Source organism: Mixophyes fleayi, chromosome 5, assembly GCF_038048845.1.
Source record: "Mixophyes fleayi isolate aMixFle1 chromosome 5, aMixFle1.hap1, whole genome shotgun sequence".
Classification (NCBI taxonomy): Eukaryota; Metazoa; Chordata; class Amphibia; order Anura; family Limnodynastidae; genus Mixophyes; species Mixophyes fleayi.
This window is the reverse complement of record NC_134406.1, coordinates 12,800,675-12,827,409: the sequence shown is the minus strand read 5'-3', so window position 1 is coordinate 12,827,409 and position 26,735 is coordinate 12,800,675. Positions and strand designations below refer to the sequence as shown.

Here is a 26,735-nt window from a genome sequence, read left to right as displayed (position 1 = left end):
TAAGTTACTGCAATGGGAAAATAAAATAAGGTTTTATTTTTCACTTTTAACTTGAAACATTTTTAAAGATCAACAATAAAAATTATATTTTATTATACTATCCCTCAGCCCCTGTTTGTCACTGACATGTTGATTCACTATTAGGTCCCTGTATAACACAATCTCGATCGAGTAAACAGTAGTTCTTCTCTCTTGTCCTATTGTACATTCTATCAAGCTACTATGAGATCAGCCAAGTACATCCATTCTATAGATGAAGGATTCTTTTTAAAACAGTTGCTTAAGGATTTAATAAAGACCAATACATTTCCTGTGCTGTCGGTCCTTCCCCCAATTATCTCTGCAAATGGAAATTAAGAGGGTAAGACAGGCAGAGAATATTATGATGCTGTGAAATATGTTTCATGTGGGCAGGTTTGTATTCATATTAACACAAATATGGCCCATTGTGCCAATATGTTTATTTGATATTATCTTAAATTGAGCCCATCTCCCCACACAAGGGGGCTAATAACTAATAACCTCCTTGAAGAATGAGGCACAGAACTGATTTGATCAATTATGGGGCCTGCAGACTATCTGTATCTCCCAATGAAAATTACAGCTCCATTCAGGGCCGGATTAACGGAATGGAGGCCCCTGGGCTAATGGGGCCCCCATTCCCCCGTGAGGCCCCCCCCCCATTAGCAGCCTGGCCCCTCTGTTAGCCGACCCCCCCCCCCCTCCCCTCCCTCCCAGCGCTTACCTTCTCCTCTCCTGTCACTGCAGTCCTCCTTCCGCGGCGCGCTGTAAGCTCCTTACTGAGGAGATCTCGTGACACTCTCGCGAGATCTCCTCAGTAAGGCGATTACTGAGCGCCGGAGAAGGAGGACTGCAGTGACAGAGCTCAGCATTGATCGGGCCGGGGGCGCCCCCGCCCCTGCCCCGATCAATACCTCTGCTGAACTCTGTCAAGGGCCCCCTGGATGCCCGAGGCCCCTGGGCTGTAGCTCAGTTAGACCTTGGGTTAATCCGGCCCTGGCTCCATTGGTAATCAGTTATTCATTATTTGTATCATTGCTTTTTCTTATACTTTACAGAGTATTATGTTTTCTATGTTTAAGGATGATAACTTTGTGGCACTAGTTTGCCTTGTTTTTAAAACATTTAACTAAAAAAAACTGGAATAGTTGACCAGTAACAGACCAGTGATACAATTCTAATTAAAGTGGATTAAACTAACAAGATTGGCGTTATCAAGCAATAACCTTTGAACAAATATATGACAGGATCCTAATAAGCCCCTCGGCAGCTATGAGGAAACAGAAAATTTCCCCACAAAGATTGAACCTATTCTGATAAAATGTAAAACTCTTGTTATTTATTTAACGAAATGACAGGGTAACATGAACTATATACACTGTTTACCAACAGAGGCAAACAAATTCTAAAAAAAAAGCATAATTAAATTAAAATGCCAACAATGTGGGGCTCCTAATGCTCCCACAAAGCATTCACAAAGTAGTTGTATTGGATATTATGGGCCTGATTCATTAAGGAAAGTAAGGGAAAAAAAGGAGTAAGTTTTATCCTGCACAAACCATGTTACAGTGCAAATTAGTTTATTATTTTAAACATAAGTTGCTTTTTCATGTAGCACACAAATACTTGATAGCTTTATTTATACATTGAAATTTAAAGTTGATCTAGGACATGCCCTATCCCAAATATAAATCTGTCCCTACATTTTAAATGTATCCCCTCCAATGCAACATGGTTTTGGCAAGGTGCAAAGTTACTCCTTTCTTTTGCTTTACTTTCCTTAATGATCCAAGCTCTACTCTGTAGTAAACCATTTTCTACAACATGTGATGAAACTGGCTATGTCCCTTTATACATAGTGTACGCTACTTATACTATCTATAAACTAGACTTATAAAACACACATTGGATTACAAAAACTGTCACTTACGATTTAGTCCAATGTCGTGGTAGGTTAATATGACAGGTCTGTTCTGTCTCGGTGTCCCGCACATGACGACGTGGAGCATTCCATGAGCCGTTTCAATGTCATGCTCCTGGGACATATAGAAAACATTATTTGTAAATGTAATTTTATTCCTGTGAGAAGCAATTACATTACTGTGGAAGATAATGGGCCTCATTGACGAAGGACCTAAGATTCCGTTGAAGCACACGGGCTTGTGAACCCAAAGCTGGCGGAATTGGAGGAAGAGCGGAATGTCGCTCAGTTTGCAACAAACCACCTTCACTCGGCTCAAAGTAAAGTACACAATTATTTTGTGAAGCAGTGCAAAATCAAGACTTCGGGAGCGAGATTGTTGAAACGACAGAAGTCACAGAAGGGGGTGCAACATGCTGTGCGGAACGCCGCACTTTGCAGAAGGATGCGATTTGTGCACAGCTCTGCGTTGGTGGTGATCAGATCTCTTATAGGACCTCATTTAGAGTCGGACGCAAAGTCCGTTTTAGGCGCATCAAACAAAAAAACACTATCACTCATGTGCCGCAAGCACCATATCCACCTGCATCTTGGACGCAATTAACACTTACGACAGCTTGCGGCTCACTACGAGAGAATGGGCGGAACGCGTAATTGTGAAGGCGTGACCCTGTAAGTAAATCCTAGTCGCAGTGAAGCGCAGAAGCAACACACGTCAAAATAGGGCTAAAACTGTGCGGCAGGAATTAGTTGGCGCAAGTAGTTAGCTAGCTGCAGGAACTGCTCGCAGCTCAGTAGGGTATTACGAGTGGGACGCGACTGGGGTTGCATCCCACTCGTAATACCCTACCAAGCTGCGGCACACTCCCACTCCTACACTTCTTAGACGGACTTTGCTTCCGACTCTAAATGAGGTCCATAAACTTTTAATAGGATGCATTTTGCGCGATGCAGTTGCTCTTCAGCGGTAAATCGTATTTCTACATCTACTGTTCCCAATTTAAGAAGAATAAGAGCTTCAAACACACAAAAGCGCCACTCGCAAAGAAACAAACCCAGCATTCCCACTGGCATTTTACTGTGATAATTAATTTAAGCCATAAATGTGGCTACCAGACTTCTAGCAGTGCAGAATTGCTGTGCACTTGTTTAAATGCTTTCCACTGTATTATTATCATTAGTAAGATCTCATACAGGTCAGGCAAACCCTCCTGGGCATTCTCCTCTGTATCAATTGCGGTCTATTATATATTTGCTCTCTCTGTACCCCTCTATTATTTAAGGAACACACTATAGAAAACGATTGCTCCACAGTTCTATATAGAATTGTAATCTGAAATCTTTATCATTGAGCCGCAGACCAAACCTGAACTTTACAATTTTAGGGTCAGAGCGCCAATTGTACTCGTTCTCCCAAAACAAATGTCCTTGGTTTTTTATACTGGCTTCTAGACTGTCAATATGTGTCTTCTGGTAACTGTTCGTCACTAACAATCTCTGCTTTGTATTCTGCTGGACAGACCTCTCATGTGAACGTTTGTATTCTTGTCACCAGACCGGTGACCGGGAGCCGTTTATAACAGCCACTAAGATGAGGTCATTATGTTGTTTTACATGGAAAATAAATAACTGCAGCTGCCTTGGGTTGGTTATTCAGTAAGTTGTGAGACACATTAAAATGTTGTATCTGTAGTTTACAACCCAACAAAACTTGCTGCTTGAGATAGCCGCCTCTATTTCCTGGTTATAGATACGTCTCTTGCCATCATTTATTTCAGAATAACACTATAGAGTTTTCATCACTATCCTAAACTGTATCCTCTTCGTTGTATGCTCTCAGCTACTTGCCACAGTGAATTATTAACTGATCTATAGAAAGATACATTTATGTTGGGTTATGTGGTTTAGTTATAAGGTTGTTCGGGATAAAAGGCCTTCGATTCACTTGTATCCTTCAGGGCACATCTAACAAGCCATGAAAAAGTTCTCTGTTTGGGTCTCCATAGTGATATAGATTAAACGTCACTGTGTAAAAGTCTATGCAATTATAAGATCTAAAGTTCACACTCAGGAACTCAAACATACAGCACTTGCTACATTATCCAGCTCCTCCATAGTGCTAGACCAAACTGATTTATTATATCCAATCAGGAATACTGTCTGAGTGCACCCAGCTTGCCTTATAATTGGCTGAAAAAGTCCATGGTTTATGGTACAGGTGTAGACTACATTGACTGAATTAAAGGGGCTCCCAAATTCAGATAAATTTATTTTATCGCCTTACATGTGCAACCCTGCAACTTTTGCTAAATATCAAACTTTATTTGTTAAGCTGCCTTCAACGCTATCCCCCCAACATCTGCATACCAGCCTGAAGAGTTACTCATGCAAAAAAAAACACGTCACCCTGAGACATCTATATCTAATGTACAGAACACAGTTGTGTCGTTTCCCAGGACAAACAAACGTATCAATCTGTTCTCATAAAGACAAGGCAGAAGAGCAAGCAGGAGAACCAGAAAAAGCAGCATAGTTAGTAAAGGGTACAGACAAGACAATAAATTAAAGTTGTCTGAAGATAGACAACCTCTTTAATTTAATGGAAGCAACATGTATGCACAACTTGATCTGTAGTAATTCTATATAATTGTTTTCTCCACTATCCGGTGCAATATCTCCCTTTTAATTCACCAGCAGACTGACAGCTGTCAAACACATCAATCAAGATGAAAAGCCCCCTTAGTCTACATACACACAGCGTTATTTTGAAGCATTTGAGGCGTGTTCTCAAAGAGCATTAAACGTGCTAGGACGTGAATAGTCTGTAAAACAATGTAAGAGCGTGTAAACATAAACTTCTGAAGTGTTCGCTTTGCGTCAATTCCAAAGAAGCGTTTAGCGCCGGTTACACGATTGTCAAACACATCGTCAGGTGTTTCACCTGTGCTTGACTGCACTGAAAGCAGCGTGGAGGCTGCAAGATGAGCCCTATAGCGCACTGGGAACACGTTTCAAATGCAGTCAAAAGCGATGGCGATATGCAAGTGTGTACAAACAGTAGGACTGAATGATATATTCATTGGTGCAAATAACAGTGGAGAGCGGAAGTTCCTGCGAAAATATAACTGCAGGAACGGTGTTCTTTTTATAAAAACAGCACATTTTAGGATAACAGGATCAATGAATGCAGTTTGTGAGCAGCTTTCTAGTTTGTAAGTACGGTGAGGTGCTCTTTAAATAAAACATGTATACAGCTTGAACCGTAATTGCTGTGTAATAATCTGCCTTCACCCTCCAAAATAAAACATATAAAAATAATCACAGTCTGTACAAGGTGAAAAGCTGGTGAAAGCTAGTGAGACGTGTAACCAGTCTATAGGGTTATATATAGCTCTAGGAGATATAGCCTCGTACTTACATCGCTGATGGTACAGAAAACACTCTTGTCCACATCCATCACCATTATGGAGCAAGCAGGTAAAACCAGAGCGTACAACTAGTGAACGAAACTCTCGCAGGAGCTTCCCATGTCGCCGGCTTATATAGCCCAACATGATGTTTTGCATAAGTCCCCAAATCTCCCAGCATGCACTGCATGGCCAACACAACAAGCTAAATTGGGATAAGGATGTTCTTAACCAGGATCTGTGTCAAAGGTTCATGATATGTCAAATGCTTTTTCCGATACAGCGCAGACAACAAAAACAAGGTCACGATAACAAAAGATAAAAAAGATGGGGGGGCAGATGTACAAATCCCCTCATCGCCTGCTAAGCGGTGCGTGTCTAAGGCTGTAAGCCAGGCATCTCGGAGGCCACATTACGCAGCTCTGGGCTGTGATAAAGCAGCTTACACCTGCTACTGTCAGACCTAATTTCTGGGGCTATTTGGGGGCCGATTATACATCAGTCTTTAGCAGCTTAATTAATTTAGAACTAAAAATAAAATCTTTCTAAAAATACTCAACAGCCACAGTGTCTATGAAATCTGTCGGGGGATCAATGCTAAGCAACTACATACTTGCCAACTCTCCCGGAATGTCCGGGAGACTCCCAAAATTCTGGTCAGTCTCACGGAATCCCGGAGGAGCTGGCGATTCTCCCGCATCTGGCCCATCAGCCAACTTCAATAAAATTAGAGCCTGAATGTACGGGCGGAGGGGGCGTCATTTTGGCCCTGCCCCCAGTGATGTAATGCTTGTTTGGGGTCTTTTTACACTATAAAAAAAAAGACCCAAAACAGGCATTACATCACCGGGGGCGGGGTCAAAATGACTTGAATCGCGTAGCCATGCCCCCTCCGCCCCTCCAGGATCTCCCAGACCTGGCAAACATAAGGTTGGCTAGTATGAGCAACCAATCAGATTCTAGTTATCCTTTATTTTGTACAATCTAGAAAATGACAGCTAGAATCTGATTGGTTGCTATAGGCAACACCTCCACTTTTCAAACCCACTCGGAAACTCGCTGCTTGATATATTTAACCTCACTCATTTAATATTCAATGAAATCACAACTGTATGGGGGAACTGAGGTATGAAAAGCACGGCTGTCACTCGTGTCTGTCAACATTTGTCTCTCCCACCCAGTTATCCTCAAGCGCCCGCCCAAGCAAGAATTGTTGTCTTTAGCCCTCACCATATGAATATGTAACGATAAAAACCTTACTATATTTTTCTTTCATGTTTTCTATTATATTATTTTTAAGGCAAATTTCAGTTTATATCTCTCTCTGTCACAATTTTGCTCTCCCCCCCCCCAAATCCTTGTGCCCTAGGCCGCATTGCAGTCAGCCTATTGGTTAATTAAGCTCTGCTGATGTCAGAGATTATACGTGGTGAGTTCTGATGTAATCACTTCATTGTTCATTAGCAAAAACTTGTGAATTATATGAAATAACATACAAGTTAAATCTATAAACCTCTTTACCCATTACACCATTCACAAAATAAACCAAATAGTTAGATGCGGTGCGCTGCCCTGATTTTATTCAGCAAAAGTTTCAAATGGAGTCATGTGACAGACGTCGGAGGAACCTGTTTTACCATACTTGCCAACTTTTCCTTATTGGCTTCAGGGAGATCCTGGAGGAGGTGGGCGTGTGGGGGGCGGCGTTTGATTAATCACATCACTTTGGCCCCACCCCCTAAAAGATTGTCACAATTTTGTCAAATTACTGCAGGGGACGGGGCTAAGATGATGCAATATTTGCGTTATTAAGACCCCCCCCCCCCACCACCACTTATTTATTGCGGGGCGAGAACCAGGAAGTTGCCCTGCTCTCCCGGGAGGTCTCCCAGAAATGCAGGAGTCTCCCGGACATTCCGGGAAAGTAGGCAACTATGCGTTAAAGAAAAGCAGCTAATGAATCTCTAGAGACTGAAGTGTCTTTTACATTTCTGTCTCCATTACTGAAGTCATGTTGTATTACCTGTCAGTCTTTGATTAAATATTGGTCTCCATGAAAATGGCCACCTGCATAGGCATCAATACAAGGACATAGGACACAATTTCTGAACTGTGTCATCATGCCACAGATGGCGAAGCCAACCACGTCTTGTACTGGCTCAGCATCAGGGAGAATGCCAGACTCTTCAGGGAGTGAGGGAGATCACCCCTAGTTCAGGGAGTCTCCCTGACATTCAGGGAGTTGGCAAGTATGTGTTTAACTATGGAACAGACAAGTGAGCGCAATGCAACTAACAATTAAAATCACTTCAACATCTACTGACCAGTATAGTACTGGGCCTGTTTCCCTCTTACTCTTATTGCTACTAAACCTCACTATGACCTAATATACCTAGAAATAACAGTAGAGCAAGATAACACCCCTTATATTATAAATGCAAGAGCTCGGTAATAATCAGACTTCTAAACATGTAACAAGCCAGCTCCTAGGAAGCAGTATGTGCACACAGAGGTCACATAATCAGCTAATGTGATTTTTCCGTCTGCTATTGATTCAATAAGTGAAATCTGAGCAGTTTTCCCGCAGGCACTGAGTGTGATTTGATACAATAAGCACCAGCACCTCTTATAACTGATATGTCCACAGTGAAAGAACATTTCAGTCATTCCTGTTGTATAGATACAAAGTATAAACATGTACAGTATAACGTACAGAACCTAAGCCATACTACAGAGTGTCAGGTTTACTTCTGTACTATTAATATAGATAACAAATATCAGGTGCACAATAGATTTTGAAAGAAGGTTCTGCAGGGGTGCACAGGACACCCCGTACACTATCACAACAGTTCTGTTGGTTATTTAGAAGGGGAATTGGCTTTTTTTGAACCCCTTCCTCTTTCTGTCTGCATTAAAAAACAAAACAAACCTATAACAGTCTGCAGTCTAAAACCATGTCTGGGAGACACCGGAATTACTGGCCATGTCTTTAGTTGAGTGGTAGTGGGCAGGGCTTATACGCGATTCGTGCATCATTCAGCCCCGCCCCCTGCTGTTATAGGATTAGAAAGGTTATGCTAAGTTAGGGGCAGGGCCACAATGAATCACGAATCGCGTATAAGCCCCACACCTACACGCCCACCTCCTCCCCGATTTCCCACGTCACAACTTGCCAAAGTCTAAAACACATTTTTGTGGGGATCTGCCTATGTTTTAATGGACTTTGGCTTCGACAAAATGGCCGCTGGGATTATTCTAGCTTTTGGCTCTAGTGTTTCTGTCACTTAAGCGAAAAGGAAAACACTGAGAAAAAGTTACTTGTGATATTCTTCTGTCTCTTGGCTGCCGAGAGTTATGTGAAGCACTTATTGGGAATCTGCAACACTAACTCATTTTTTTATTATTATTTACTTGGATGTGAGTGGAGAATTTGTATGCATTTTGCTGTATTACTTTACAAGGCATTACATTATATTATTCTGGTAAGATGGTCAAGACTAAATTATTTTAAAAAGATTAAGACGTTGTAGTTTTCTATTTTTACTATTGCAGAAAGTAGGTATTTTTGTTTGTTTGGCAACCTAGCCTTTGGACCCCCCCCCCTCCCCTCCAGAAATCCTGCGTTTGCCCCCTGTCATAGAACCTATTTTTAAGTCCTATTTATGAGAACAGAATCTTGCTGCAAGGATACAATGAAACACTTGTCTGCACACGGGAGCAGTTGTTATAATTGACTGCATATTATAAAATCAATTGTTGTTTTACCCAATTACTATATTTATTGAGCTAGAGTAGAACTAATTGAAATATAGACCCAGGAAATAACACTTTATTGCTCAGTCTAAGCCAATTATCTCCGCTCCTGACGCCGTATGATAGAAATCTAGATACCTGTGATCTGAGCCCAGACTGGGAACAGATGGCTGCACATAACAAGCCAACGTCAGTGTTATTAGTGGAACAGGCTCTTTAACCACCGATTTGCATTAAAACACCATCTTGGGGCAGGGGAGGGAAGACCTCAGTCTGGATGTGTAATCTGATGGAGGGATGAAGACGCCGGCCATCTGTCCAGGCACTGTGACCTTTAAATAACGCAGCATTCCCAATCATAACTCCGGCCTTGTGTGTGCAGAGAAGCACATCAAAATGTCACAATAACCTTTCAAAGTATTTATTTAATTATCCGAGCTGGCCTTTGCTGCTGTCTGTTTGGGTGCGTGTGGAGGTGTTTTACTGCCAGGCTAGTTTTAAAGCTGAACTAAATAATAAAAATGTTAAAAAAAACAAAAACAAAAAATTATATATGCTGATAATTGTCTATATCTGCTTGACTTTCTTACTGAATTTGGCCAAGTACAGAAAACCACCTGCTTGACTTAACTTCCTTGGCCTAAGTGCTAGAAATGACGCCGTCTAGACTTCTCACACCTACTGTTGCGCATGCGGAGTTGGCGTTTGCGGAGAAAAGAGCACAGGAGAGATCAGCAACGATGTCTAAGATCCGTCTCCTGCGTTGCTCTCCCCCTAGGATTTAAAGGTTAATGCTATCTTTAGTCAAGCTTTTCGGAGCTAGATAACATTTCTCCCACCGCAGTCCCCATTGAGAACTATGGGGACTGCGGTTTAATGCAGTAATTTGCCTAATACAGGAGATATCTCTGATATTTTCTGCCTTAGGCTTTTATTAAATGAACAGTTTACTTAAAAATGCCTAAACTATGCGAAAAAGGCAGTTTCTGCATGGTGTTGGGCCTTATTAATAAGCCCCTTTGCAGAGGCGGAACTAGCGAACTGTGGGCCCCAGTGCAGGGAGGTGGTGAGGAGGGAACCGGGGCCCTTGACCCTCTTCATCTGCCATGCAGCGGGTCCCATTATCTCCATGGGCCCCGATGCACTGCACCTGCGGCACCAATGGTAGTTCCGCCACTTCCCCTTTGTCTTATAGCTCAGTGGTTAGCACTTCTGCCACACAGCGCTGGGGTCATGAGTTCAATTCCTGACCATGATTTTATCTGTATGGCGTTTGTATGTTCTCCCTGTGTTTGCGTGGGTTTCCTCCGGGTGCTCCGGTTTCCTCCCACACTCCAAAAACATACCGGTAGGTTAATTGGCTTCTATCAAAATTGACCCTAGTCTGTGTATGTGTGTGTGTTAGGGAATTTAGACTGTAAGCTCCAATGGAGCAGGGACTGATGTGAGTGAGTTTTCTGTACAGCGCTACGGAATCAGTGGCGCTATATAAATAAATGATGATGATTATATAGGGAAGAGCCTCTCCTGCAATGCTATTTATCATTTAGCAGTGGTACAAGTACTGCCACTGTCCTTCCATTGCTAACGCCATCCCAGGTTGGCGTTAGATGGGGGGAGCAGCAATGGAAAAATGCTTTACTATTAAAAGAAAGCCATTTTTTTAAACATTTTTTTTAATTGCAGAACTTTTTTTTATTAATGGAATCAGAGTCCCCTGCTCTGGCACGGCAGGGGTTAAGATTCCTTTGACCACTACCCCACTGCGACCAGTGTCACCGGGGAGCCGAGCATCGGTATTTGTAAACTGTCTGATTGAGAGACTTTCTATGGCTGCAGTGAGCGCAGACGTATTTATTAAACCAATGTTTCCCAAATATTGGTGGTTGTGTGAGAAATGACCACATAAGACAGTTTATAAGATTACATACATAAATACACACTGACATAAATACGTCTCCTTTGTTTTACCATTTCAGCTGTGTCAGTTTCCACAATTTCATTACCGTTCTATCTGGTGTATGTCTCTCTATCCGGACCTCAATAAAATGGAGGCAGTCCTGACCAATGATGGCCGCCCCAGAGTTTAAGAACCACTACAGAAGGATGTTCCATTGCAATGACGTGTGTGGATGTGTGCTTGATTGGAAGCCTATGGACAGCTACACACGTACAGCGGCTTTGGGGCTTGGTGGAAATAACAATGATTAATTGGATTAGCCTCTGTGCACTCGCTGGCACACTCACATACAGCACGTCTACAGAGTAAACAAGATGAGTGAGACGGCGTAGATACACAGATAAGGCACTGGTGAGACCAAGTCTCGGGTAATTGGGAAAAATGTATTTATATCTTGGTTATGGTGAGAAGTAATCACTAAAGTCAGTCATCCATTTATTACCAAACAAAATAACGACAGCTGTAGGTACTTTGGTTTACTTATCAAGAAAATACCATGGGGTATATTTACTAAACTGCGGGTTTGAAAAAGTGGAGATGTTGCCTATAGCAACCAATCAGATTCTAGCTGTCATTTATTTAGAACATTCTGCAAAATGACAGCTAGAATCTGATTGGCTGCTATAGGCAACATCTCCACTTTTTCAAACCTGGGGGTAAATGTATCAAGCTGAGAGTTTTACGGCGGGTTTGAAAAGTGGAGATGTTGCCTATAGCAACCAATCAGATTCTAGCTATCATTTTGTAGAATGTACTAAATAAATGATAGCTAGAATCTGATTATTTTTTCAAACTCGCCAGAAAACTCTCAGCTTGATACCCTTGTTACCCCCTGCAGTTTAGTAAATATACTCCTATGTGTCTATTCACCAAAGAATTATGGGTAAGTTAAACAAAAACAATATAGTTGACTTTTCTTTAGAAAAGTACAAAGACATATAATTGCACACATTAAAATGTAATTTTAATTTCTCGGTGAGTATGGACTTCACCAATTTACGACAGTGAAGGGCCACTTCGGGAAGAAGGTTTGGGAAGAGGTTTTAAGACCTAAATAAGGATTTACGTTTCCGTTGCAAGATATTATGTCAGTTTTACTTTTTTCTCAATATTCATGATTTATTTTCCCAGATCTATACTTCATCTGCTTGAGAAGCCCAGTAAGTGTAGCAAAATCACAAAGCTTCAAATTGTCAGCCAAATGTTATATATTTTTAGAATGTTTGTCCTTTTATCCTTATAAAAATACACAGTTCCTATAGATGGCACGGGTCAGAAAACTGGTATAAAACTTTAAATGTACGATCTTATAGTGAGGTAAGTATTTCATGATCGGTGTAATTGGTCTTACCTGAATTTCATAGTCCTGTACCAATACAGTGATTCCCTAGAAAATAAAGGAAGGAGAAGAATATATATTAATTCAATCGGAAAAGAGGTCTGTGATACATCGCTTATGTTATGGTCAAATAAGATGTGGTTCTTGTCCAATAACTTATTATTAGAGTTAATTTGCTTACAGGAGATTATATGATAAGTTGAATTATTACAAATAACTATTTCATATTGAACAAGTTCTATAAAAAGAATGAAAGACAGAAAGTAACAGATTGAGCAATATTATATGATAAATTACTAAAATGTTTTTTTTTAAATTACGTTTATTATTAGAACCAGGAATATTTACAAAAAGGTTAGGCCGAAACAGAACCAGTTCAATATAGTTAAAGACACAGGTTCGACCTTCGCCACTTCAATTCAATTCCCCCTAGTGTGACGAAAAACAAATTCCACCCCGACTTCAAAAATGCCATTTGTCAGAATGGCGGCACAGTGGTTAGCATTGCTGCCTCCCATCACTGGGGTCATGAGTTTGATTCCTACCATTCCCTAACTGTGTGGAGTTTGTATGTTCTCCCCATGTTTGCGTGGGTTTCCTCTGGGTGCTCCAATTTCTTCCCACAGTCCACAAACTTACTGGTAGGTTAACTGGTTTCTAGCAAAATAATGTGTGTATGTAGGGAAATTTACAATGCAAGCTCCAATGGGGCAGAGACCGTTATAAATGATTATATATGTAGCGCTACTTAATACTATTATTGCTATATAACAAAACGATAATAAATAAAATAATAAATTGGATACATTTCCTGAATTAATCACTGTAATCCAAAGTTTTGAGTTGCTGTATAGAAAATGTTTTAAAAAGAGTCAAAATCTATTTAGTTAAGTGCATTAAAATCCCAACTAATGAGTTATATCACAGTGCAAACACCAATTTTAATTCAACTTACTTATAAAAACATTATAAAATACAAATTTGCCAAGAACAGAATCATTAGATCAGAGTGAGTACGATCGCATGAAGAATTCACTGATGACTTAATGACACCACTGCCAGCCAATCAGATTTGTTTTTAACTTAAAAAGAAAATGGTAACCTTTATTTGGTAGATGTAGGAAAAACACAACCCACATTCTGGACATTATATAAACTTCCAGTCTTGAGTAATAAAGAAATCAATGGTGTTTTATGGTAAATAAAAAGACTTCTGAATAAAGCAAGGTATGAGTTCTTTGGAATCTGCACAGAACAATTGCTGATATTGAGAATGGGATGTGAAAATGGCAAAATAGGTTCGGCACAGGGTGAAAAAATCCTGCTGAGGAGGTTAACACCCAGCGATTGTAGGAAACTTTAGCAAATGTATTTATGAATATTACAAAATTGTTTATGAATCATCCTTTAGTCCCTTGGAAAAGCTTATAATTTAGCTCAATAACTTAACTACCTACAGTTATGTAACAGTAATGTAACATACATTCTACAACTTGTGTTCTAGCCTACAGTAGGATCTTCTATCAGTTTAATGTCTGGTACAGTTTTCCTTACATTAAGAAAGTTAAATTCCTGAAAAATTGCTCCCATCCAAAAATTTTGCCAAACACATTCTGTAACTATAGGGACTGGGAAAACTTCCTGCCAACACTGTGATGCTGCAAAGTGTTTATTTCCTGCGTTAAAGAGTTAATAATTACCTCTTCTTTTTCCACCAAGAGGGGTTTCCCCTCTACAAAATTTAGGTCTTGCAACTGCGTGGACATTTTGTTAATCTGCAAAGGAAATAAATGTAATTCATTAAAATAAGCAACACATGACATTGATTTACATATCACCAGTATTACATAATCCTACACAGAGAGATGACATCTATCACAAGAATTAAGGGGGAGAGGCAGGGCCGGATTAAGGGAATGGAGGCCCCTGGGGCCTCCATTCCCCCGTGAGGGCCCCCCCCCCCCCGGTGAGCCGAGCCACCCCCAAGGCACTTACCTCTTTCTCCTGGCATTGCAGTCCTTCACCGGCGCGCTGTATGCTCTTTACTGAGGAGATCTCGTGAGAGTGAGACTCACGAGATCTCCTCAGTAAGGAGACTACAGCGCGCCGGGGAAGGTCCGCAGTGAAAGTGCTCAGCAGCATTGATCGGGCCGGGGGCGCCCCCGCCCCTGACCGTTCAATACTGCTGCTGAGCACTTAAAAGGGCCCCCTGGATGCCCGAGGCCCCTGGGCTGTAGCCCATTAGCCCTATGGTTAATCTGGCCCTGGGGAGAGGTGTGAACACATAATTAAATACAATTAGTTACAGCTCCATTCTGGGGGGCTTTAAGCAGCAAAGGGATAATTATTTGATTTAGGATATTTGGAAGACGTAACAAGGTGGAATATGAAGTCTTTTTGCTGAAAGTCAACACAGGGGTTTTACAGTCAATGAATAGACAAGCTAAGGCAGGGAAGTATGTATTGTATAACATGCACCACAGGTCTAATGAGAAGTGAGCAATAGGGTTTCTTCCCTTACTTGACTGGTCTATTCATCCATACAGCAAATGTGAACCAGAAGCTTAATACATACACACACACACACACACACACACACACACACACATATATACATATACACACACGGCATAATACATTATTATTATTATTAGCATTTATTTGTTAGGCGCCACATGGTATCCGCCGCGCCGCATACAGTATTAACAGTAGACTATACAGGGTGAAACCATACAGAACAATGAACAAAAAGTACCAATACTTCAGAAACTCCGGCCAGTCATATGCAGTAAAGACGGAGCGGAAGAACAGGTATGGAGACAGGAGGGGAGGGGGCGCTGCTCATACGAGCTTACATCCTAAGGGAGGGTAAACAGACCAGGCACAAGAGGAGCCAGTTGAGGCAAGAGGAGAGAAGGGAGGACGAGCAAAGGGAGGAGATGGGGGTTAAGTAGATGGTTGGTAGGCTTTGAGGAAGAGGTGAGTTTTGAGTGCACGTTTGAAGGAGCACAGAGTAGGAGAGACACGGATGGAACGAGGGAGGACATTCCAGAGAAGGGGGGCTGCACGGGAAAAGTCTTGGATTCTGGAGTGGGAAGAGGTGATAAGAGTGGAGGAGAGGCGGCGGTCGTTGGCCGAGCGCAGGGAGCGGGCAGGAGTGTGAATGGAGAGGAGGTTAGAGATATAAGGGGCAGTAGAGTTGGAGAGAGCCTTGTAAGTGGTGGTGAGGAGTTTGAAAAGGAGAAATACATTATATTAACAAGTTCATACATAGAAACAAGACATATGAGGTTGATGGAGAAGTAGTCGACTTGAGACTAATGATACTGAGGGTCCTGCTTACGAGAGCTTACAATCGAAAGGGCCAATGGCTATGTTAATGTTACTTGTAATCGTACATAAAGCACTTTTACACATTGTGAACCTTCTCACTTATTTTGAGCTCCATGATCAATCAGATATTGGTAAGAAATTGATTTTAATGCTATAGTAACACATCAAGTGTTGTCTTAGCATGAGCCACTCCTACATGTAAACCTCCTAATTAGTACTGGTGATGCTCCAGGCTCTCTGGCTTCAGACACAGTCAAGATGATGATGGAGATGTCTAACCAATGTTAGATGGATATTACTATTAGTCTAAATTTACATTACATTTAAAATTAGAAGCAGAAAGAGGAACTGCAGAAACTGAACTAAAGCACCAAGATCTGCAGACCTGCTCCACTCTGGTATAAGCTCCAGTCAGCAGGCCCAGTGCCCGCTCCACTCCAGCAGGCCTAGCGCCCGCTCCACTCCAGCAGGCCTAGCGCCCGCTCCACTCCAGCAGGCCTAGCGCCCGCTCCACTCCAGCAGGCCTAGCGCCCGCTCCACTCCAGCAGGCCTAGCGCCCGCTCCACCCCAGCGAGCCTAACTCCTGCTCCACCTCTAACAGGCCTAACACCCGCTCCACTCCAGCAGGCCTAGCGCCGGCTCCACTCCAGCAGGCCTAGCGCCCGCTCCACCCCAGCAGGCCTAGCGCCCGCTCCACCCCAGCGAGCCTAACACCTGCTCCAACTCCAACAGGCCTAGCGCTTGCTCCACCCCAGCAGGCCTAGTGCCCGCTCCACTCCAACAGGCCTAACACCCGCTTCACTCCAGCAGGCCTAGCGCCGGCTCCACTCCAGCAGGCCTAGCGCCCGCTCCACCCCAGCGAGCCTAAAACCTGCTCCAACTCCAACAGGCCTAGCGCTTGCTCCACTCCAGCAGACCAAAAGCCTGCTCCGCTCCAGCAGGCCTAGCGCCTGCTCCATTCCAGCAGGCCTAGCGCCTGCTCCATTCTGAAGCATAGTTACAGAAAAACAATTTATCAGCTATTCTGGGTCTCTAGGATTTGGGACAGTAACTCCAAAGGAGAAAATTGTGGGTAGGGATAGATAACCAGCTCCAAGTCTTCTTGTCCCGCTAACTCACAAAATTATCTAACTCAATAATAATAATAATAATAATAATAATTATTATTATTATGAATGTATTTTATAGCTTTATTGTGTTTGTAGCTATAAATAGTAAGCAGAGTTTACAGTAGTTTGTATCTGAAAGTCTATGTGTCTGTTAGCTAGAAAACGCACTTGTTATAAAATATAATGTATCACTGATGGATCTCTGGCAAACATAGGAGATAACACAACTGATCTGAATGATCCATCATTGATAATTTGCCTAATCTGACAATTTTACAGCAGTGCAGCCGGATGATTTAAATTCCTGTGTCTGTAAGAAAGACATTGATCTGTCATAGTAGAAGTTATTTTGCAACTGAGGTGTTCAGCAAAGCTCAGCAGCTGCTTTATCAGACGCTCCGTGTTTCCCCCGCACTGGGCTTCAGAAACCTGGACGGTGACATCGGGTGGGGCGCACAGGACTGCTCTGGTTAATAGGCAGCTGCATAATGAATATGTCCTAAATATAACTGTATGGGTGTGTTTATATTGGGACAACCTGCAATCACACAAGCCAAAAGATTTTTAAAAACACAGAAAGCGTTTAAATAAAATAAAAAATATAATAAAAAATAAAATAAAAGCAGACTCCAGTACCACTTATGACCACCAGGTGGTGACCACCAATGACCACCAATGCTATGACCTGACCAACGGTAAATCTATCACCGATGCTAGGGGTGCAGCCGCTATGAGGTTTGGAGAGTAGGGGTCACTACTGGACCTGATATTATCTTTCACAAGTACACTGAAGAACCCTAGTGCACAACCAACGGAGCGATCAGAGAACTGTACGTACTTTGGAAAGTAAGATTAATCGTGCGCTGTACGCAAACTGAAATGCAAAGTGCTAGGCTAACATGCCTTAACACCAATGACCCCTTGGTGTAGACTTAGCAAACATTCCAAAAAGGAAAAGTAGAGGTGTTGCCTGTAGCAACCACTTAGTTTCTCGCTATCATTTTCTAGAATGTACTACATAATTGATAGCTAGAACCTGAATGGTTGCTATGGGCAACACCTCTACATTCCTCGAAAAAAAATGTTAAAGCCCAAGAAGCAATCACCTTATCAGTATATCTGTATACTGTATATACCAGTATATCTTGAGCCTGGGAATTAATCTGATGTCCTTTTTGTGTTGGCTGAAAAGAATCAATATCAGGGCCTTGATTAAAATCTGCACTCAAAATGAAGAAAATAAAAAACCAAACAGTCGGTAGTGATCCAGCCAGAGGTTCACAACTACAGATAAAACAACAAGCCTGGAGTGTACATTGTATCATGTCCTGCACAGAGCCCTATAATGAGCTGATATTATCCTGGTAACTCCCGGGAGCCATGTAATCAGTTTTAAGTACATTTGTTTAGGAATTGGTTCCAAAAAGCAGCAACAGAATGTACCGGGATGGAAAAGTAATGTAATTTTCCTCCATTTAATTAAAACACAAAAAAAAAATTATAAATGAAAACACAAAAGTAATAACAGCCAACGGCATAGTTCTTCCTTGTGCATTGCGTTTCCATTATTGACAACATTTGAATACATTATCCAGGGACACTTTGCTGTTAGGCAGGTTCATGTGTACATGTATGTGCACATGTATGTGCACAGACATAGGACACTACACCCCCAACATGACCTGACCACTGGACATGATCATAATACAATTCTATTACACACTATACAGACATAGGACACTACACCCCCAACATGACCTGAGCACTGGACATGATCATAATACAATTCTATTATACACTATACAGACATAGGACACTACACCTCCAACATGACCTGATCACTGGACATGATCATAATACAATTCTATTACACACTATACAGACCCAGTAAGCCTTAATCTACAACTAATTTTCACATTGGACCAACTTGTACTTTAGGTTTGGCAATCCTTATGTCAAATGTTAAAAATGTGTCACAGCTGAAGAATATTTGTTTAAATGAAGAAAACTGAAAACATTACAGGAAGTGAAACAAAAGTAGAGGCTAACAAGCAGCTGGAGAGGTCTCACCCATCTGAGCAAGAGAGAGAGCGGGGACTATTTATAGAGGACTCAGCGTTTTAGTAGGAAACACAAAGATTTCAGCAGCAGTTAATGAACTAGATTAAAAGAAATGCACACTGCCCTGCCTAGTACTCAGATATGTTTTATTATTATTACACATTATGGGACTTAGTTAATAAAATAGCGCTAGCGCTGGGCTACTGTTTTTTTGGAAGCATCACCATCATCATCATCATCAACATTTATTTAAATAGCGCCAGCAAATTCTGTAGCGCTTCACAATTGGGAACAAACATTAATAAGACAATACTGGGTAATACAGACAGACATAGAGGTAAGTGAAACCTGCTCGCAGGCTTACAATCTATGGGACAATGGTTTGATACACAAGGGCATGTGCTACATCATATTGCACAATGGACCAGCTAGAATGCAAAGAAAAAAGTACTGAGTGGGCTGTGTGTGGGGCAATGTTGGTCGGAGGGTTGTTGTCTTGTGTTAGCTGTGTAGAGGATGGTAATACGGTAACCTAGGGAGATTAAGAGGGTGGTAGAGGAATACTATAAGCTTGTCTGAAGAGGTGGGTTTTCAGAGAACGCTTGAAGGTTTGAAGACTAGAGGAAAGTCTTACTGTGCAAGGGAGGGAATTCCACAAAGTGGGTGCAGCCCGAAAAAAGTCCTGTAACCGAGAATGGGAGGCAGTGATGAGAGTGGAAGAGAAACTCAGATCTTGTGCAGATCGGAGGTGTTGAGTTGGGAGATATTTTGAGACAAGTGAGGACAATTTTGTTGATGGCCTTGTATGTTAGTAGAAGAATTTTATATTGCAGGCGATTGCCAGCAAATCTTGCGTGCATTTTTTCCTGCGTACATTCATGGCGCAAATGTGTACAACTTTAAATGAGCCCAGGTATGGTTAGTGGAGTCTTGTGGAGTTATAGTGCAGCTATGTCACATTAGTAGCCAGCTGAATCCATGGACAGGGGCCGTCCATTGTCAGAAGAGCTTTGCAGACCAGGATTGCCGGGCCTCCCGTACCTCCAGGCCCCTGACCTCCAGGTTCTGTAACGTCTGCGCCCCTGGCAGTGGAGGTAGTTCTGCCACTGATGCCCGCACACACTGAATAGCTGCCATATTTAGCAATTAAATCGATATGGCAGAGTGAATGATCTAGAAACGACCTTAATGCCCAATGAAAAGACAACCAAAATTGATTAAACCAATGTGGGACTTGAGTTGGTAAATGTAGTTGGACGATAACCACAGATGACCGCTATTAGTTATCTAGGTAGTCATCTTCTGAGAAGATCCAGCTCGTTGGCCCGAACGCCCGGATATCATCCAATCAGGCCACTTACATGTGGAGCCAAATTAAACTCTGATCTTTGTAAAGTTTGCCATTGTTTGATCTCAATGACTACCACGAGCTGCATTGACAGATATCCCCTACTGTAGGTGATTAGTAAAAAAAACAAGCAGCAAACAAACAATAAAATGGAAAAAAAAGCAATAGCAATCCACATGAATTAATACAATAGCTCTGTCCATGTGGCTAGTTTGTCTATGTGGCATATAGAGCCCTGTCCAGTACAGAATGAACGATACAGTAGATGAAACGTGATATCTATTCTTCGCTTCAAAGCAGTTTTTCCACTAGAAGATATTTCACGTTTTGTAAACTATTTTCACAAGAGGACACACCTTTACAGTACTATACTGCATTGTCGGCAGATTCCTAACCTTTGGCATATAATATTTAACTGGTCTTGTGACAATCCTTGTAAAGGTAGAAGCTAAGGAGCTATCAACCAGCATTAATGATTACATCTGCTTGTTGCTGAAGTATTAGTGCACAAATATATTGGCGCCAAAGATCATTGGGGGAGGGGGTGATGGTGGTAAGATTTCAATTTTTCAGAGGGTGCAGAAAATGTGTTCAATTATTCAAAAATATCTCTAAGTCTAAAGCTTTTCCTGGCCAGGTTTGAACAGATGCGCTGCTATTAGATTGAAAGCTCCCTTCTATCATCGATCTTTCACTTTTTTATTAATTATATTCAAGTAAGGCGTCAAGAAGACTTTGTTAAATGATAAAGCATGATAAAGACTTCTGCTGACACAGAATATTCACCTGCAGGTTCACAGGGCTGCCAGGTAGATGGAATTTTCCAGAACTCCCTTCTCCTTCTGGAGAGGCTTATTTGCATATTGTGTTTCCCATTGAACACTGCTTGAAAGTCTCCCTAACACTACTCATTGTTCTAGTGAAGTTGGTATGACGTACATTTGATTGGTAACGCTGATAAAACAGGTATCCTACATTCAAAATAATCTCACACATTCTGTGCTATTATTTTGGCCACGTTTGGGAGAATGTGGCCTCTAAGAGGCTGACTAATAGACACAAGGACATTGCATGGATGGCTATCCAGGGGGGTCTGCCTCTCAGGACGTTCATGCACTCCTGGAACCTGTGCAGATATGTTCACTGCCCCTTCTGCATCACCGTAAGGGAAACAGCTCAGCATATTTTTTGGGACTGCCCCACTGCACAGGCACTGTGGATGCTCTGGAACATGAACTTAAGGACAATGTGCCCAGGATTTGCCTTTCATACCATTCGGTATTTTATGGATTATTTCCTGGGACACACACCGTTGGGGCAATCCAGGAGGCCTGGCGCCTTATGAACTGTTTTAAGGACGCTATGTGGCTTATCAGGAATCGCCTCATCTTGAAGCGGGAGAAGATGACCATCCAGGACTGTGGCAGGCTGATCCACAGCCTACTAAGAGACTATAACACCCTTGACAGTCCTGAGGAAGAAGAAGACGACGATTAATTGTTGTCTCCATCTTCTCTCTCCTTCTCCCCCTATGTGTGTTTTCTATCAATAAAATCTTTGATTTGTGCCTCACCTCCCTTACCCCCTCCATTCCCCTATCACAGTTTAAAGTATTATTGAATGTCATGTCTTATTTATGCATAACCCTTTGTGTCTGTCCTCAATAAAACTTTTTGCTCGTGACTCCCCCATCCTACCCCTCTCACATTCAGTGTTTTTTTTATTGTAATGTGATATTGTTTAAAGTTTGAATGGTTAGTGCAGTACCTGATGTATAGTGTAGGATGTTATATCTTGTACTTTATACCTTGTATTGTTCTAAAATGTATGCGTGATTATGTTTTACGGTGTACTGTGTACACTTGAATGTAATGTATCGTCTGTGCTTTTTGTACTTTATGCAAATAAAGCTATTATTTGTCCTCATTCTGCCTATAGCTATAGTTCTTAACGGAGAAACCTGTTCCTGCAAATATTTTCTTACAGGAACTCCCATTGCTTACAACAATGGCAGAAAAATGATTGACAGATGATATTTTAGTTCATGGATCCACCATTGGTTTTGAAATGGTCTCCATGTCTCAAAGATGTTTAAGTTCGGTTTATTGGCTGTTCTGGATATTATTTATGATGAGCAAGCGAGATAAAAGTAGATGTGTAGCAAAGAGTGTCTGTAACTGTACAATAAAATTAGGTTTAAGCAGTTCCAGAATAATTTCTCTCTGCAAGAACATCCATGATGACAGAAAACTTCTCCGGCTTTTCTGCTCCTTTCATTGTGACCTTATAGTAACACAACGCACCTCCATCCTCAGTATTAATCCATTATTTTAGCGTGCCAGAGAATGTCCCATATCTTCATTCATTGGAGGACTATATACACCAGAAACCCCACATTCCTTGTTGACTACAGTATGGTTTTGTGCCAGCAGAATATTAAGGTCCTCTTAGTGCTTCCCCAAAGTAGTACTAAGATGTCCAAAAACATAAGTCTTCCTCTCCTTGTCCTTCCACAGTAATGCAATTAGGTCCCATCATAAAACTTCACAGTGCAGTCCTATCATATCAATGGATTCTTTGTCCAAAACAGCAGTCTGATGACCTTCATTCCATCGTTAAAATTTTTCACATGCTCTTTACTAACGGAGGATGGTACAATTTAGTCCAAAATATTGTTCAACACTCAAAGGAAGCTGCAAAAATACATCATTTTTTGACTGTTTTCTACAGTCATTTCAGCAGTTGGTTGAAGCAGCGAGAGAGATGATGATAGGTACCTGCCAATAACAACACCGTCTAGAGCTTTTTCAGGTAAACACTTTGCAGGTAAGCTCTCACCTTGATGCAGATCTACACACTTCCTCTAGGTGGCGGCAGATGGCTGATTGTTCATATGAACATACACAAACAACTGAATAACACTGGTGTTTGGTTGACCCTATTATACAACATGCTTAATATTTTCTGATTGATCAAATAAGGCTTACGTTGCAAAATGTGGTTACATAACATCTGAGAAGGTTTACATATCTTGTGTTGAATGTTCCCATATGGTTATAGGTGTCTAAAACATTTTTTCATGAAAATCACGAACATTCTCTTCATTTACTATATAGCGCCACCAATTATGTAGCGCTGTACAGAGAATATTTATCATTCATTTCAGTCCCTGACCCGTTGGAGCTTAAAGTCTACAGTCCCTAACATAACCACACACACACACACAGACTAGGGTTAATTTGATAGCAGCCAATTAACCTACCAGTATGTTTTCTCTACGTAAACATGGGGAGAACATACAAACTCCACACAGTTAAGGCCATGATCGGGAATCAAATTCCTGACCCCAGTGCTGAAGGGGCCCCTACTTTAACTGTCGAAGATTGATGGCTCCTCCCAATACGCAGGCAGACCAGGGTCCTGGTAATTTGCACTACTCCCCCCCACGCTCTGGGCCCCTGAATGTTCATAGAGCCCCAGCGCTCCCTTGTTGGAGCAGAACTTTGTTGTATGTAATACTTACTAACTGGATTTTAACATCAGGATCAGAGGAACAAAGTGGCGCAATGATTCATCACATCACCATGCGGACATACGCCAAGCATCTGTCTGGGGTTAGTATGGAGAATAGAGTGGAACTGCATTGCTCTTTCCCCCATATTAGCCTTAATATATCCCAATTGTAAAGCGCTATGGAATTTGTTGGCGCTATATAAATAAATGTTGATGTTGATGATGATGATACACCGACAAGATATTACAGTATAGGCATCACCTTTTGTTAATTTTATTTACAAACCTGTTTTATCTATTATACGGTTAACACCAACCACATATTATACGCGTCACTTTAAAGGTAATAAACTACCTAAACCTGCTAATTCTAACTGAATAAAATAGATAAATGTGAACATTATATAAAATTACTGGGTATTTAATTTATCCCTTTCTTTTTTTTCATCTAATTTAGAATCATTTAGGCATATATACTGACACGATAAAATGTGCACTGTAATGCAGCAACCAATGAGGAATTAGGTTTTATCTGCCAAGAACAGTTAGAAAATAAAAGCAAGCATCTGATTGGCTGCAAAAGACCCGTTTACCAGCACTGCATTAATGTTCATAATTTAGACTAAACCCGTAACATCCAATCAGACTATTGCTTTCATTGAACTAGACGGATAAAAGCTGATTGCTGATGTTCAGTGCAAATTTTGCACCTAGATAAAATGCAATGTTAGTAAATGAACCCAACAGCGTTCCTCCCAAATGGACAATGGGCTCGTGCACGAGAAGTCGGACTGTTCACGCATCCTGGGCCACATCACATATCCAGTGCTCCGAAGCACTCCGTAAATGCTACCCAGTGACAAAGTAGTGCCTCCAACCTTCCCACTGCGAGCAAAGCTGTCCGTTGGCAGGACAGAGCCCTGTCCCACCTGAATCAGGTCAGTCGAGAGGTATGCCAAAAGTATTGCTTAATAAACAAGTCACCATTGACATAAGGTACATATTAGAGGCGATGCCAATATCATCCTCCATGATGTCCTGATAAAGCGCAAAATGACTTTATTTAAAGTATTCCCATAAATACAGCGCTACAGACACAGTGTGATCAGTGACAGGACAGTTTTACCTCCCTGCACCCCTACATGCTCGGTCTCTGAGCATCTGGGTTGTGTAAGACTGTTTGTGGGTGTTTTTAAGATTCCTGTTTACAAACTGTTGCTTTTCATTAGGAGTTCTGTTTATTTGGAGAGAAACGGACACGACATAAAACCAAGCCCAGAAATGTATATTTCTTTTTTTCCAACAACACACAAGAGTTCACTTCAGTTGACTGAATTAAGTGGAGCATGAAACACAACACACCAACACACACACACACACACACACACACACACACACACACACACACACACACACACACACACACACACACACCAACACTCACCAACACACATCAACACACATCAACACACATCAACACACACACACCAACACACACCAACCACACTGTGTTTTCAAATAATGTGAACTGTATACATTAAATTATGTTCTACCAAAGCAGATGGGCTGAGAAAGCTACTCGTCCATCCCGGAGCTAAGCCCAGATAAGCTGGACGTCGTCTTACATCTGTGACTCAAAAAACCCAAAATAAACTATTGTGATTATTCCAACTCTGTTTACTAAGACAGGGTGCAGAATTTAACATTTCTCATTCCCAAACTGCACCGTTCACAACCTCCTTTTATAAATGTGAAGTTTCATGGCAGCTAAATATATCTTGTTATCCATCCACACAAGCCTGGGTCAGACATTATCATCCAGAAGCCTCTTTATGCAACAATAAATCAAATGCAACTTGATATCAACACAATGAGGCTGAAGAAATACGCATTAGGTTAAGACTTTTGTGTTGATCCAGAAGAATGTAAACAAAACTCTCACGCATAACTAAAATTACAATGTATCTGGGGAAGAATACAATGTATCTGGGAAAGAATACAATGTATCTAGATGAAATAAAATGTATCTACTGCTGAATGTCCTGAGCAAGTGGTGAAGTTTAGAGTTCAGAATGTAACAAGAGTTAAAGATTGTCTTAACACATCACTGACTGCGTAGTCCAGAAGTATGTAAACAGCTGCTGTTGAACTACAAGTTCCAGCATTTCCTCCCAGCCTCTGAAAACTTTTGCATGGACTGGTAGCTCCCTAGCTGTCATCATTGCTGGGACTTGTAGTGCAGCAGCTGATTGCAGAAAGCTGATGTCTCTCTTTTCTTACCTCTCACAAGTCAGATGTCACAGTGGATGTCCAGATGCTGCTCTCTCTTCAGTGTTTTTTGTGTGTTGCTAATCCACTCTGCTCAGTGCTGGGGGTTATATTGGGATGGTTCAGCCCCACCCAGCTCTTCCCTGCAGGCAGAGCACAGAGTAAGGGGCTGGAGGGGCTGGGTCTGGAGTGGGTCAGTCAGACACGCCTTGTACACAGCAGCTCAGAGTCACACTCACATCTGCTGAGCTCTGTACGTGCCTGCTCTCTGCTGTACCATGACACTGTAGACACGTTACATGGGGCTTGTGCACAAACCACTATATCCACTGTCTTATGCAACATGTGGCTCACAGCTCACAGGCTGCTGCAGAATTACAAGACCCTGGAAGCCTTGTCAGAGGCTGCCAGGTCATGCTGGAACTTGTAGTTCCACAGGTCACCTTCCTCTTGTTTATAATCCTCTGTGTTGCAGATGGTGCTGCTATCTTTTCTCTGTTTCAGTTCTTAAGTACAAGTTTCAATAACACTTTAGTTTACTCCACTTGACACATTATGGTTTTGTAATTGATATTTGTGTCTGTACAGAAGGTATATTTTTATTTAGACGCAGTTCTACAATAGTACTTAATGTGTTTTTCATACTGCGCTATTACTCTGGCACCCTCCACCCCTGTGGTGCCAGGATGAGCCCCAGTTGCT

The 26,735-nt window shown here is 41.7% G+C and overlaps 1 protein-coding gene across 2 annotated transcripts in view; it reads right to left on the bottom strand.

Annotated features, from left to right (window-relative positions):
* NDRG1 (N-myc downstream regulated 1) overlaps positions 1-26,195 on the bottom strand; it is a 42,975-nt gene extending 16,780 nt beyond the window's left edge. The window contains exons 1-4 of one of the 2 annotated variants that reach the window (XM_075211687.1): positions 26,046-26,195; positions 14,102-14,176; positions 12,414-12,449; positions 1,952-2,057 (exon numbers count right to left, since the gene is read on the bottom strand). In XM_075211687.1, the coding sequence (XP_075067788.1) occupies positions 1,952-2,057; positions 12,414-12,449; positions 14,102-14,167 (208 nt within the window). In that variant the 5' untranslated portion in view covers positions 14,168-14,176; positions 26,046-26,195. Of the gene's footprint in view, positions 1-1,951; positions 2,058-5,360; positions 5,468-12,413; positions 12,450-14,101; positions 14,177-26,045 lie in introns of those variants that run through there. The other variant, XM_075211688.1, reaches the window with a different exon arrangement.
* Between the last annotated feature and the right edge of the window lie 540 nt (positions 26,196-26,735).